The 15,890-nt window shown below is 42.3% G+C and overlaps 1 protein-coding gene across 1 annotated transcript in view; it reads right to left on the bottom strand.

Annotated features, from left to right (window-relative positions):
• Nucleotides 1-15,890, bottom strand: part of Tmem131l (transmembrane 131 like) — a 187,381-nt gene that overhangs the window by 41,127 nt on the left and 130,364 nt on the right. Inside the window, exons 17-24 of the mRNA XM_023723669.1 lie at nt 15,055-15,164; nt 13,518-13,590; nt 10,521-10,648; nt 9,748-9,890; nt 6,039-6,225; nt 5,653-5,838; nt 4,528-4,677; nt 3,534-4,165 (exon numbers count right to left, since the gene is read on the bottom strand). Coding sequence (XP_023579437.1) covers nt 3,534-4,165; nt 4,528-4,677; nt 5,653-5,838; nt 6,039-6,225; nt 9,748-9,890; nt 10,521-10,648; nt 13,518-13,590; nt 15,055-15,164 — 1,609 coding nt within the window. The remainder of the gene's footprint in view (nt 1-3,533; nt 4,166-4,527; nt 4,678-5,652; nt 5,839-6,038; nt 6,226-9,747; nt 9,891-10,520; nt 10,649-13,517; nt 13,591-15,054; nt 15,165-15,890) is intronic.

Genomic DNA, 15,890 nt, shown 5'->3' with positions numbered 1-15,890 from the left:
AATCTTGAAGTAGCCTATGTCTATCAACAGAGGAATGCGTACTGTGTTTTTATGCACAAGGGAGTACTACTCTGCCATAAAAAGAGAAACAACTCATTTGCAGGGAAACAGATGCACCTTGAGACCATAACATTAAGTGAAATAAAACAGACACAGAAGCTTAAATTGTTTTCTTATTAAAAACCAAAAATATTAACAAAGAGAATAAAAAGGAAGTAATATGAAGTAGGAAAATAAGTTTTTTGCAAATAGGAAGGGGATTAAAAGAAAGAGGAAGGGGAAGGGGTGAAAAAGGAAGAGGGATTAAAAAAGGACTAAGAGGGGTTCTGTACCTGTACCAACTCCCCACAAGGAGTATAATCACTATGTACTGCAAACATGTACTCAAAACAAGCAGAACACAACCCTGGTGTGGCTCTCACAGAATCAGTCTCTGGACACTGCCACAGGAGACCCTTTGACTGTGCTTCTCTACTGCCATGGAGGATTGCTTGAACCAACAAAGAGCAACTGTTTGCTGGTTCCGATTACGGGAACTCCATTGAATGAGAGTAAGCAGATGCCAAAAGAAACTGTACACACTGGGGAAACAGAGGTACTCCAACACTTCTTATGGACCCCTTTAGCCTATGACTAGAGCTACACTGGCAAGGACTTTTACCTGTCTAAGAAAATTAAAACAATAACCTTAGCCCAAACACATACTACTGAAAATAACTTCTGTCTTGAGACTCTGGGACTTTTGTTCCTGTGTGGCACCAATTTCTACTTGGGTCTCCCAGCAAATTGGATAGGAACGTGCACTCTTGTTTACCTGGCCCTGGACATCAACACAGCTAATAACCGATCCCTGCCAATCCCTTTAGCTGCAGTATGAGAACAAAGCAAGCCACAGAACTCATTTCTTCCCTGATGGGTCCAGTTGTCTAAGGATCTGGCAGATGGCCTACAAGAAATTACCTCAAACACTGTCATCCACCAAAACCAAGCAGATGCATTTACACAGTGGCTCTAAAAAAACAGAGGGCCCAAGACCTAATGATGACTGAAAATGGTTTCTAGAAGAAAAATGTTCTTTCTGAGCCAGGATGGAGTAGTGGAAGATGCAACACAAAGACTAGCTGACTGTGCTACAATATGGCTGGAGTTATCTGAGCCACAGGGATCCTGGTCAAAGGCCTAGAATTGGGCCTCCTGATTATCTTCCATGGCAGAGCCTTTGCTAATGTTTATCACAGCCTTACTATTTGGACCAGGCATACTTAATCTCTTGGTCAAAGCTATTTCTTCTCATTTAACAGATGTTAAAATACAGTAATGAGCCAAGCCATGGAACCAAACGAGCCTTCATATCTAAAGATCATCAAAGACTCTTGCAGAGAGAGCATGGTTCCATTAGCTCCTAAGATCGGGCATGGTGAAGGCTTCCAGCCCGTGACAAAGGCTGCTCAGGTTTAAATGACTAAGAAAAAGAACAAAAGCCTTGAGGAATCACTAAAATTTTACCCTTTCATAAACATTTTGCAGTCAGGATCCTAAAGAGTATATTAGAAACAACAGGCAGCCAACTACATCCCACCCCCACCCCCACTGATAAACTACTACAGCTGCCTACAGCAAGTTCCACTCAAAGGAACTCCAACTTTTTTTCTAATCAGGAATATCTTTTTATCAAACATTCAAAATTTAATGTAGGTTTTTATCAAAGACATAAAGGTCATTAGAACAAGTCAATCTAAAGTTCTTCTGTATCTTCTCCACAATTCAAGGAGTAAGAAACAATGCTACTACCATGGTTGGGATGGATGGTGTCTGCCAAAGGTCAGTGTGCTCAAGGCCTGGTCCCCAAGGTGGAGTTATCAAGAGATGGCATGGACCTCTAGGAGCCAGGCCTTGTCTGAGGTCCTTGGGTCACTGGAGCATGCCCTCGAAGGGGACTGTGCGAGGCCTGGTCTCTGCCTCAGGAAACAAGAAGATTTCCCCATGCACCCCCCCTTGTGTTTTTATCTGGCATCCCCACCAGCTGCCCGAAACAACGGGGCTGCCTCATCTGGGATTAGAACTTCCAGAACACATACATCTTTTCCATGTTAACTTCATGACAGTTAAACATGAAGCTAACACAATTTTCAAAAATACTAGATATTTCAAATTAAGATCAAAGGCAACTGAGCTCTTCTAGCAGATATAATAACATGTACACTAAAATGGTGATGGCAGATGTTGAAGGGCATGGCTATAATACAAGCCCAGCCTCCTGGGAGGCTGAAAAGAGGCCAAGACAGGAAGATGGCAAGTGCCATCTGGACAATATAGTGAGAGTCTGTCTCAAAATTTGAAGGAAGATTCAGCTCAGTAGCAGAGTGGCACTGGATTCAATTCTCAGGACAGGATGAGGGCAAGATGGTAGCCTAGTGATGGAGCTTTATCTCATGTTTGCTGTAAATCTATGTATTCTTCTCTTCCAGATGACTATAATTGCAAAGTAGAGCTTGCTTTGACATCTGATGGCAGGACAATAGTATGCTACCACCCTTCTGTGGACATTCCATATGAACACACAAGACCTGTGCCTCAACCAGATCCTGTCCATAATATTGAAGAAACATATGATCAAGTGCTGAAGAAAATGAAAGAAGAAAATGATTAGAAGAAAATGAAAGTGAATTCCTTGAGCAAGGACCCATGATAGAACAACTTAGCAAAACGTTCTTCACAATGAAGCATCGTTGGTATCCTCGCGGGCGGTATCACAGACGTCATATGAAACTGAATCCTCCAAAAGACAGATGATACTGAGATTCAGGGGAGAATCGAAGAGAAATGCTATCCTGTGCTTAGTTTGCCACTGAAAAAAATACACTAATACTATATATGGTAATAGTCAAATAATAAAATGTCTTTTCACATTAAAAAAAAATTCTCAGGACCAAAAAAAAGATTTTTTCAATGTTTAAAAAAAAAAAAAAAACAAGGCAAAGAGGAAAAAGGGAAAGGGAGAAGAGAAAGCATAGGCCTCCCCCAGAGGCTAAAGGGATCAAGTGACGCTAACACCTATTTTCTCTGGGTGTGGTCTTCCTAGACTACTTTACTGTGTATCCATGAACTATAACTGTCACATGAGGACATCTGTCTTCTTTTATCCAGAAGATCCCATTACAGAACCACCATGACCAGGTAACATGAGATGGTAGCAGCTATTAAGTAAACACTATGTGGGCTGATTATTTGTTGCAAATACTGTAGTCTGAAAAAGCCAAGAACAAATAATGACAAAAAGGTGTCCATGTCTTTCTCCCAAGAATAAAATATTCACAACTCTCTATGTACCAAAAATTAAACCTCTAAGCCACAACATTAGGCCTTTGGACTTAATACTCTGCACTTGACAAGTCACATTTCAGCATTTATACCTTTGAGTGAACGAAAGAACTCAGTATCCACAAATAATTAAACTGAAGGTCACGGGGCAGGGAACCCCATCCAGAACATATGAGGGGCAAAGAGAAGAGTAAAGGAGGAAAAAAGATTACCATTGTATTTCCTGGAAACTTCTGGCAAATCTGACTGCTGGTGCTGGGTTGAGTTTCTTGCCAAAGGATTTTCAGGTAGTTTCTTAGAGGTCTTCAGTGGATAGAACTCTCGTTCCTTGAGCTCAACTATGTTTTCTGAAGTTTTAATGTCAGTTTCCTTAGGAAACACACATGTCTGTACTCCATCCTTCAGACTGAATTCTGAAGAAGTGCTATTATTGATAACAACTGTGTTTTTCAGTGTGTTTTCATCTTTATTCAGTAAGTTTTTGGGGAGGGTTAAATTCTGTTGCAGATTGACATGCACGCCACTTGCATATTTGAGGTTGACCCAGCTCTCACCCACAACATCAGTGCAAAGGTCTTCTTTCACAGAAGACAGGGAGCTCCCCAAAGTCAACATCTGCTTCTCCTCAGGGGCAACGCTGGTGTTGCTGGCTGCAGACATGCTGGCTTTGTGCTTACTGTAGTAGACCGAGCACTTATGCTTCTTCTGAGAATGGCCATGAGTGGCCGGGCTCCTCTTGGGGGCGTTCTGTGTTCTGCTCTGTGGAGTGCTCACTGGAAGGCAGCTTTTGCTCCTGCCCTTATCTGAGGGGCCATACGTTTCAAGAAAGTTCTTGCAATTACTTCTAGATTTAAGAAGAAAATCATTTTACATAAAGAAAAACCAAATCAAACTTTACCTCTGGTTCTTCATCTATGAAAAAGAGGCAGCAGGGGATAGTGTATATTCTACAGAGCTCTACCTTCTCTTTTAAAGCCCTGGGAAGCTCTGACACTGAGTATGCAGGTGAACTAAGCCCTTACACAAAAACTATGTCCTGAGAAAAGATAGGGTGCAGCTGTTCACATAAGTTTTATGAAAACAAACTTGGAATCAAATGTATATTACCTTAAATAAAATGCAAAATGAGTAATATCCCAACAGAACCCACCCCCAAAGAACACACACACACACACACACACACACACACACACACAGGATTCTTACTTGTGAGAATGGGAGCTGATGATGTCTACCGGACCACCGTTGTGCTGTGAGGAACAGCTAATGTTTTGCCTCTGTCTTGTTTTCATGAACTCCATAAGGATGTACTGTGCTTGTTGGAAAGCTATCAAAATGACACCTAACAGGGACAAACTGGGGTGGGGGGAACAATGACATTCATTATTTCATGGCTCTGACTGGCATTTAAAAGACCAGTTCCAAATCCAGCAGGGTGGTACATGCTTGTAGTCCCAGCTCAGGAGCCGGGGCAAGAAGACAGCTTAGCTCAGAAGTTTCAGGCCCAGCCCAGGCAACACAGCATGACCCCAGCCCCTGCCACACAGAAAAACCAAAGAAAGTAAGAAACTAATTGTGTTACAGAAGACTGGTGAATGACTGATGAGAAAAGGCCGGATATACAGCGCTAAATTATCATTAGGATGTATGACACTGGGCCAGGGATATAGCTCAGTGGCCCAGCACCGTCCTGGTAAGCTCAATGTCCTGACTTCAATTCCTGGTACCAACAAAACAAAACCAAACCAAAATGATGTATGACATCATAATGTCTGATGTTTCTTAAAGATAACAAAAAAACTTAGATTTTACAGAATGTGCACATTTACAAGGTCGACGTTACAGTTCAATTTTTAAATTTCCAGGATAAAATCCTTTAAAGGGGTACTTTTGGTATTATAACCTCAAACTGTCACTGCATTGAGTTAATAAGGACGAGCTACCAAGTGTAACATCAGATCTCCCCCTGTGACTGCCAATCTACATACACACAAGTATCCATGTCCTTTCTAGGCCCTAACAATTAGTGGTTTAATCTCTAACAATTAGACCACTATTACCTCCAAACCTGCCTGTCATTGCCCAGGTTTTTTTGAAAAAGGGAGGGGATCAAGAGTAGGAGGAAGCAGGAAGGGAGGGGAGGACATGAGGAGGAAAGAATAAGGAGGTGTGAGGTAGGGGCACACCTCCTTACTACAAGGGTCACCATTATGTACTACAAACACAGACTGGTCATTTTTTAAAATTCTTTTGCTTGCCACTCCTTGGGCGATTTGTTATTTTCAAGCAAACCTCTACTTGCTGGCTAGTGCGGCAAGAGAAGAGGCTTACCTGACAAAGAAGACTGTGAGCCTCCAAAAGGACTCCTCCCAGCTGGGCCCAGGAACCACATCTGCACACAAGGGCAGCAGGTGGTGAGGGAGGGTCACGTTGAGGGTGAAGCGGAACTCCAGGTCAGCTGTGGTCACCAGCATTAGCTCCCGAATGACCCAGGAAGAGGTAAAGTCGGGAGTAAACCTGGTAACAGGTGAGTCACCTTTATGAACTTTTAATGGTTTCAACTTTAGTTATGAAGTAAAATAACTATACCACAGCAAAACCCATCATTTTTACAAAACAAATATATAAAACAAATGAGATGTCTTACAGTGGCAAAAGCCCCTCCCCCTTCCAGTGTTAAATATATCACAGAACTGAAGTTAAAACCCAGTACTTACACAATGCTGATGTCACGCGATGTATTTGGGTTCAAGGAAAACTGATGACAATCCAGCACTTCAAATCCATACCCTTGGCAGTTATAGCCACTGATTTTCAGTGATGACACAGTTATAGGAAGCGGTCCAATATTCTCGACTTTAAAGTTCTTTGTAATAGATAAAATTTGCTTGCTGTCTTTCAGTTCTAATGAGGATGGAAAGTGTTATCTGGTATGTACAAGCAGCAGCAAAATTTGTTCAATGTAACTTACTAAATCACTACTTACTGAATCAACCAAAACATAATCTAGTATTATGAAAATGTGAAAAAAGTTCAACAGCTTTCCAAGTGCGATTTCTAGAATCAGAATTTCTGCAGCTGTCCTATCTAAACTGTTTTATTATCACGACACAAGAGAAATAATTGAGATTTTTCTTCAGTGTTCTGTCTAGGTAATCAAAATCTCCCTCAGATTAAGGGGCAGACCTTTCCAGAATGTATGACCTACTACAGATCGGTGGAAGGCAGGCCAAATACAGAAAAGTAGGAGCTTACAGTTTTTCCTGCTGCCTAGAGGCCAATCAGCACCTAAGCAGATAGGCATTGCTGGGTCCCCTGCTCAGCGGTTTGTATCAGACCACAGCCTTTTCGTACAATTCGTACAACCACATTTCAACTTGGGTGCCCACAGCTCCCAAAAAGACCCAAGAAGGCAGGGCTCCAGAGCCTCTGGGCAGATACACAGAGGATCGCAAGATGGCCAATGAGAACCTGTCTGCCAAGTGAGAGGGTGCACCCCAACTCCATGGGGACAGAATTCCTGTACCCAGGAATCGCAGATCTTGTCCTACATACCTCTTCACTGGACTGCTTAGTTATATCTTTCTGTTATGGTTTGTGTATAGGTACGCGCCCCCCCCCCCTTAAGTCTCATGCAGTCTTGGGGCAGCTTCTGGAGTTTATGATGGATTACTATGGGTGTGGATGCTGCACCTGCCCTGGGGCAGGTAGTTTGTGTTACAATATAAGGAGGGAAGAGAAGCTAGATGCTTGAGCTGCTGCTACCCCTCCTTTTTACTCTTCCTCTTTGCCGCCACCATGAAAGGTTGCCCTCTGCTATGTGCTGCTCTGCCTTGGACCCAGCTGAATATGGACTGAAACCTCCAGGAACTGTGAGCTAAATAAACCTTTCCTTCATTTTGAGCGTTGGGTATTTGTCCCAGCAATGAGAGAAGAGTAACTAAGACACCTTCAAAACATCCACACCACCCTGAATGTACCCCATCTCATCTGAAATATCCTTGCAGGAGGGTTGGGATGTTATCTGTATGTATCTCAACTCCCCACAATAGAAGTGATCATTATGTACTGCAAATGTGCTAATAAAAATAAAAAATTAAAAGAAAAACTGCAAAAAGTGCCCTTGATAATAACTGGATAAACATGGTAAAATGATTCCCTGAGTTCTTCATGCTGTTCTAGTAAACCTGAGGAGGGGTTCAAAGGACAACAACTTGCAGCCTCTTAAGCGTTTCAGAAGCTTGGACCTGTGACAGCAATGTCTCCAGCACACAGGACCGGACTGGATGGCAGGACACCCAGCCAAAGCGTACTGCAGAATCGCAAGAGCTGCAGGTACAGAGAAACCTTTACACCTTCCAAGACTGCAGAAGCGACCTGCGTCCTGCGTATATAGGAGGAGAAACTGAGTCTAAGTTGCCTTAGCCTCCCTCCTCACCAGGGCCATGTCGGAACATTTCCATCATCACAAAAAATTCTACTGTTAGCACACATCTAGCCCTCCTCTCAATTCAACACTCTGGTGTGATTCTTTCATTAAGTGATTAATATCCAGATTAACTGCTCCATATCTTTATCTTAAATATTTGACACAATACTTCTCATTAAGTACGCTTTTTCTTCCCTTTACATTTACTGTTTAAATTAAGGTAAATACCTAAAGCTACTAATCCACGGTCCCTTACGCTCAAAGGCTGGCCTGCTTTACCTACCTGCACCAATGCAATGCATTTACTACTTTTTAACTTTTCATATTTGAATAATATAGTTGTTCACAGTAGCCACTCCACTTGATTGCATAACATACAAAGAAGAAAATCAGTTTTAAAGTAGTTATTACTATTTATACACAACATAAAGTTTTGGCATTGCTGGGCTAAATCTGGAGTTCAGGCGGTAGTCAATTTCCCTAACGTTCATGTTCCAAATTGAAGCGAGAAGCAGCACGGTGCTGACCCTGGGTGGATAGAAATGTGTTCCCACCCGAATGTGTGGCTAAGGTACCAAATCTTGTTACTATACAAGTTAATATTCCTCATTTAGAAATGACCTAATCATTTGAAGACAGGCTAGGGTATGAAACAACATAACCATAGCCATTAAAATTAAGAAGCCAAGAAGCTCTTGATTCCTCTCTGATTTTCACTAAAGAAATTTCTTTTTCTTTCCTTTTCTCTTTCTGGAGTTTCAACAGGTTATTGAACATGATTTAAGTCAAAAGAAAAAATCATGTTGAGCAGGCAGGGGCTCCCTGGAAAGGGCCCAGTGGAACATTTTGTCCTGATTAAAATATTCTACTTCATTATGGTGGCAGTTATGTGAGTTTAAACCATTAAATCTTACCTTTAAGATTTGTGCATTTTATTTATTTTTTATTTTTATTTTATTTTATTTATTTTATTGAGAAACAAATAGCAATAAGACAGTTTCAAAGCCAATAGGACAGTTTCAATAATTAATACAATGTACATTGTTACCTTCTTAGTGGTTATCCATAGTACAAGATGCAGACAGGATATCCTGTCCAAACACTATTAGTACAAATCTTTCTTCTCACTGAATTAAAAGAAAGTAGCCATATATCTATCCTAACTATTCTGCATATACAGATAGAAAATGGTCCTTCCTTTGTATCCCCATTTTTGTTTAATCCTGTCAGAAATGGGTATTCCCTTGGCATCTAAATACTATAGGTGCATGAATTCAGCACAACAATCTAACACAGTTCAGCAGTCCACAATAGTAGTGGGTTATCCACAAAAGTTATTGACTTGAGCTTTTCACAACTCAGCATATTAATATGGCTTTACTTTATATACCTCATTTTTATACTTTTCTGCTGGATGGTTAAGACCAAGATAAAGCAGAACCTCTATAACAAGAAATTTAACTTTTGTATCAGTTAAGTACCCTCAGGATTTATCCTGTTACCCTATACCACAGTTTGCAGATTCTTTGTCAGTGTCAGCCATGTGGATGAGTCACGGCCATTGCCTGACCAACTTGCTCTCTGTGAAAGCCTGAGAGAATGTTGTCTCTCCCTATGACTCTCCTTAGGCACAGTCTGTCATTGATCACGTTGCTCTGTGGCCCCATAATCTCCTTGATCAGAAAATCTGGGACACAATTAAGTTACATGATGTTACGGTATAGGTTCTCCTATGTCCTTAGTCTTCACTGACCTTGCATTTAGTACTTTTTTTGGAGACAAGGTCTCACTGTGTAGCTCAGGCTGGCCTTGAGTTCACTATGTCACCCAGGATGGTCTCAAACTTGTAGTGAGACCTCAGCCTCCTGAGTGTGGGGACTACAAGTGTGTGCCACTATGCCCGGTTTACTACTAACTTTCCAAAAACCATTCGTACTCATTCTTCTGCTCTGTTTGTGATGTGCAGCCTCTCCCGGGCACCATGCACAAGTACTCACGTCGGTGGCATTCCATCAGTGTGGACTCAGGCACCTTAAAGCGGAGTGACCCTCCTGGGCCAGGAAGTCGTCCACCCACTTTAAGCAGCTCTCTTGCTCCAAATCCTTCCACACCAACCACATCAATAACCGTCAAGTTATTCCTGGAGAGAAAGGAGAAAGGAGATGCACTGAAAAGAGGTGTTAGCACAGGCAACTAAAGCTGCCCCTTTTGGGGGTTAGTTAAGACAAGGGCCTCATTTTGTGATTCAGGCTAGTGCCAGCAATCCTCCTGCCTCATCCTCCCAAGTGCTGGAATTACAGACATGCAATACCATACACCATACCCAGCTCACAGCTGTTACTTAAAAGAAAGGAAAAGAAAGAAAATGATCTCAGGAAATACTCTTTCCATTTTCCTTTGGGGCTGCCAAGAATGAGTGGTTTCCCTCTCTCAAACAGTAAAGAGGAAAATGTCTATAGCTATGTTTCAGTTATTTTTCTATACTAAGGAAAGAAAAATACATCTGCATGTGTGTTCTGCCTTTTCTGACAGCACTGGACTACATGACAAGTGAAACGCTTCCTTTCTGGAGATAGAAACTTGCTCCAGAGAAAGAGGCGGCAGAGGCACCCGGGATGATGCATGGAGCCACAGGGGCCCTTACCAAGGCCTCCTCCTGACCCGCAGCCCAGCTTTATCCCTGCAAATGACGTAGGGATGTCTGCTTCAAGCTGAAGCAACCACCTGAGAGAGAGACCTAGGCAGCCAAGTCAGCAACCAGGACACCTACCGGATCAGTATGAGTGAGGTAACTTTTCCATAATCCACTGGTGTGAAAACGACACCAACCCTTCTCATTTCCAGAGGCTGCAAGTCCAAGTGAAGAGTGGCAACCCTGGCTTCCTCAGCATGCCTTCCCTGCAAATCACGAATGGTATCAGACAATTCCACTCTCCTGTAGAGCAAGAGTTTCCATCTTTATTAAGTGCATCTGTAAAGATGTCCAGATCCAACTGTCCTCATCAACCTTTCTTGTTGTTTTTGTCATACTGGGTATGGAATCTGAGCACCTCACCAACCTAACTGAATGTGTTTATCCTGTTCAGGCCAATAAATAGTTGCCAAGTTGCGGCTGTGACATATATGGAATGGCAGTAGGACAACCTGACATGGAAGCTAGAAAGGCATTTGCTTCCTGGCTTGAGAGAAACAAAGAAGCTTTAAAAGCAAAACCATTAATCACAAAAGAACCAGAAAGTCTGCTCAAACACCACCGAAATCTCATTCACTGTAGGACAAGCCAAAGGTCACTTCAATGTTCAACCTATGTCTATATGGAAACCATACATCTCCCCTTTTCACACATAGTCTCTCCGATCAGCCTGGGAAGTACCTTTATTTATTGTGCTTCTTCCTTTTCTCCAAGATTTTCTCCTGAGCAAAAATACTCTGCTCTAAAATTTAACACTCAAGATTCAGTCTTTATCTTCCCACCACTTTTTTTTTTTTTTTTTTTTCCCACCACTTTTGCTAGCTTCTCACTAAAAATAACTTTAAGGATTAAGATACAATCTGTACAATGATATTTCTTATTCATGTTTTCAGCTTTTACATTGTTTCATCCTTTAAGCATGGCAATCACTTCCCATGCTATCTGAAAAACTTGTTCTAAAAGAACACCCGGTGACAAAGCTCAGAATACAGAGCTAGTATATAAGAAGGCCTGTAAACCGGGAGTGGTGGTGCACACCTGTAATCCCAGCACTCAGGCGGCTGAAATAGGAGGATCTACTACAGTCCATGCTACATATCAAGACCCTGTGCCAGAATCTAAAAAAAAAAAAAAAGGGCCCAGGTTTAGCCCCCAGTGCTGCCAAAGAAGAAGTATGAATGAATAAATGAATAAATGATGATGGTGTCTAATTCATTTTCATTAGAATTAACAAACTCCATGCAGGAGAAAACCCTGCTTTATATGCATAATCTAAACACTAACAAAATTTGCTGACTTTGGGGTTCAATTTACAATACCCGCACTGCCTCCAAAGTGGTTATTATATGCCTGGCACTGGGCTACTTCAGGCCTACAAAACACCAGTCATCCACTTTCTAAATTTTACCAAGCCTTCACATGTTATTTTGCAAGATGAGGCTCCGAAACAATAGGTAATTCAGCAAGGGGGTGTCACACTGGTAGAGTACTCAAGAACCAGGAGTTAAAGCCCTCAAAATCCAATTCCACATACTCTTCACTGAAGGAACCGTATTTCTAAGAACTAACAAAATTATAAGAGTCCTTTCTTTACACAACAAAAAGCTTCAAAATTTTCAGTTATAGTCTAAGTTTTTCGAGGCACTGATATGGTTCCTTTGTTTATGCAGTGCATTTGCAATGGTAACAATTGCCCTTATCCCAAAGGTGGAATATTCTTGGGGAAAATCTGCAGTCACAGACATAAACTTTTCCCAAATAATCTGTACCATTTTTTCAAATCTGAATAAAATATTTGGATATAAAAGAAACTGACATTACTTCAATGTGAAACTGGGAGGGAAAAATATCTACTTAGTGTCACAGACTAATCACCACAAACAGCTCTGGACACTCTGCTAAAGGAAGGTTCCCAGAGGAGAACAGGGCCACTCCAGTGCGGGTTCTGGCCAGTCTGATGCAGCCAAGGCCACTACAGAGAAAGCAGTGTGCTGGCAACCTGTTTGCTACTATAACTCTCTACAGAAGACCTACTTAAAAACTGGCTTTGATTCATTTCGTCTCAACTCTTAGCTGGAGGTTATCCATGGTCTCCTGTTATTCCATAGTTAAACTAGGCCAACAGTATATTTCTGAAGAGAGAGCGCAGAGAAAGAAAAATAGGACAGGCACTTAAATGTGTATGTACACACTTTCTCTTTTTAACAGATGCTTCACTTGGGGGTGGGGCTGGGGTTCAAATCCAGCCCCAGAGCATGCTAGGTAAGCACTCTACTGCTGAGCAACACCCCTGGCTCCCACACTCTTTTTACTGTTGAGACAGGGTCTCGCTATGCTGCCCAGGCTAGCCTAACACCTGCAGTCCTCCTGCCTTAGCCACTGAATAGCTGGGGTGACAGGTATGTGTCACCATGCCTGACAAATGTTCCACTTTTCAGTTGATCTCAAATGCACAAAACCTGTGAGACCAACACTATCTACAGTCACTAAATGAAAACTAAGAAATCAGGCTGGCAAGTCACCGGGCAAACAATGTCTTCACCATGTGTCTTTTTACCCCTACTCCTAAGAAATACTCAGACAAAAGTCTTTAGACTGCCAGGGACTTAGGAATTTTAAAGAATCCTTTTTTATAGATGAGATGAACATAACAGATTAGGTGACTTGCTAAAAACATGAACACGGTTTAGGTTTTTAAACATGTTACATATACTCAGTTTTACCTTAAAATCTCCTTTAAAAGATTTTAAGGGGCCAATGAGTCCTAAGAGAATTATTAAATTCTGGGGTCCTGAGTTTCATGGTTTTCTACACAGCTCTGACTCAACTGTTATTTCTCTGTTTGCACGAATTCAAAGTCATCAAATTAAAATGATTTATAGGCTAAAATGAATCTGACTCCTGCTGGACTAGTTAATTGGAAAAATCTGCTCTGCATCTATCCTTCATGCCTAGAGAATGAAAACAAGAGAGCCACACACAGTACACAAAACACCTGAACATGAGGGCATAAGGCCCATTCACTTTTGGGGCTAGTCCCCAACATGGATTTTCTGTTTGAAGAGGACATCCTACCCGGTAAAGGCAACCTTTGGTGAGCTGGAATTCACCCGTTGTGAAATTAATCATCTGCATATCAGTGCCAAACCTACAAAGACAAAAACCAAAGTTTTGAAATAGCATTAAGATCCACCAAAAAGAACTAACATCCCATGTGTGCACTGCCTCTGTACACATGCACGCACAGCCTCCTGTGCCCCGCCCCAGCCTGTCACAGCCCACACTGCCAGGGCTCAGAAGACAGCACTCAGGAGGAGTCTGGCAGCAGAGTGTGGAGAGACACAGGGACAGAGACTCTAAATATGAAGCAACTGTTTCTTCCAAATGGGTTACAGACATGAAACTTAAAAGGAAGTAGTTCAAAGGCAAGTTCACCCCTGAGAAGCATTTGGTGGCATCTGTAGATGTCTCTGGGTGCCCTGGCCAGGGAAGTTCTAGGGGCCCCTCAGGGGAGTGCCAGGGATGTGGTGAACACACTTCAGTACAGGAGACAGCACATGCACACAAGCACCTACACATCTGTCCAAAATGCCAAGAGTGCGCAGGCTGAGATGCCTGGGCTAAGACATACATCCCAGAGGAGGCAGTATTCTATACCCAACTGAGACTATCTGGAAGTAACTAGACACGAATGAACACTATCATCATCTCTCACAGTCTGACAGTAAATTACAATACACCAAAACACTTTACTTATTTTTTTGAGACAGGGTCTTGCTAGGCTGTCAGACTTGAACATGCCACCCTGCTGCCTCAGCCCCCAGGCAGCTGGGACTCCACAGGGACACCACTGCAGCCCATTCTAATTCATCACATCATGACTCAGACTCTTGACTGCAGAAGTATACACAAAAGTCATAATGGTAAAGGTTCCTTAACACAGGACAAGAACATGACCCAGCTATTCCCCTTCTAGGTACCCTCTCCCAAAAGAATTAAATGCATCATATGACAGGGACACAGGGACACCCATTTTTATAGCAGCACAGTTCATAATACCCAAGTCTTGAAAGCATCCTATCTATCAACAGATGAATGTATGAAGAAAATGTAGTTTTACACACAGTGGAGTACTACTCCGCCTCAAGGGATAAACCTGAAACACATGTGGGAAAATGGATGCATCCTGACATCAGAGCGTTAAGTAAAATGAACCATACACACACGCTTCACTATCACAGGAGGGGAAAGAAGAAGTAAGATGGGTTCCGTGCATCCATCAACTCCGCACAAGGAATGCAACCTTTATGCAGTGCAAATATGTACTAATAAAACATTAAAAATATTTTTATCTTAAAAGAAAAAACAAAAAAACAGAACACTCATCAGATAGTGGGCCTGACACAGTTGACACAGAAGGTGCCAGACAACACAGTCAAGAACTTCCAACAAGTGACAAGGACCAAGGAGCTGGGTGCTTGTGGACGCAGCTATGTATCAGGGCCATGGACGTGCACAGACAGAGCCTGGGCGACAGAACACAGGGCTTCTTCAGTGGCTCTGAGTCTTCACTGTGTTTCCCACTGCCCGTCACACAGGAGCATCTCCCTACCATCTGTGCAGTAGGTGCACCGCAGCTTCCGGCTTGGGGTACAAAGAGAGAGGCAGCAGCTGCAAGGACACTGGCAGGGAGGACGGGTTCCTCACCATGAAGTACTTCACCTGGACGTGGAGAGAAGACAGTCAGCTCCGCAAAGGACACAGCATCCTCCTGATACATCCCTGCTGGGACAGCATAATTTCCACCCAGCTACAAGGAACTATCACAACTCTAACAGAGGAACAGCTTAGCAAATAACAGTCTGCACACCTCAAATGAAGTCTTCCTGGGCTGGGGTGAACTCACTGGTTGCACAAATACTTAATGTGGATTTGACCCCCAACACCAAAAACAGTAATGAAAAAAGCAGGCTGCAGAAAACTAAGAAGACAATGCACAATAGACCTTGTATTGCATCCTGAACCAGTAAGAAAATAAAAACGCTATAAAGCATGATAGTAAGCTCACTAGAAAAAGTTCAGTACAGACCACACATCAGAATTTGTGATTCCGATTTTGGTAGCTATATTCTGGTTATATTTTTAAAATGCCACTGTTCTTATTTGCACTGAACTAGAGGTAAGGAGCCTACCATCTGCCACTTTCAAATGGTTCATAAGAATATGAGTAGAGAAAGAGGGAATGTTGGACTAAGAACGACAAAAATTTAACACTCTTGAATCTTGGTGAAGGGCCAGTGAGAGTTCTTGGGACTTTTTTAAAACACAAATTACTTAAAAACAAAAAGTTAAATGAGAACATAAAAGCAGGGGCTGGAGAGATGGCTCAGTGGTCTAAAGCACCTACTTGGAACTAGCTTGGCAAAGCATCAGGGACCGCGGTTCAAT

This window comes from Octodon degus, unplaced genomic scaffold (genome assembly GCF_000260255.1).
Source record: "Octodon degus isolate 3935 unplaced genomic scaffold, OctDeg1.0 scaffold00101, whole genome shotgun sequence".
Lineage (NCBI taxonomy): Eukaryota > Metazoa > Chordata > Mammalia > Rodentia > Octodontidae > Octodon > Octodon degus.
Note: the sequence above shows the minus strand (reverse complement) of the source record. Positions and strands in the feature narration are given on the sequence as shown.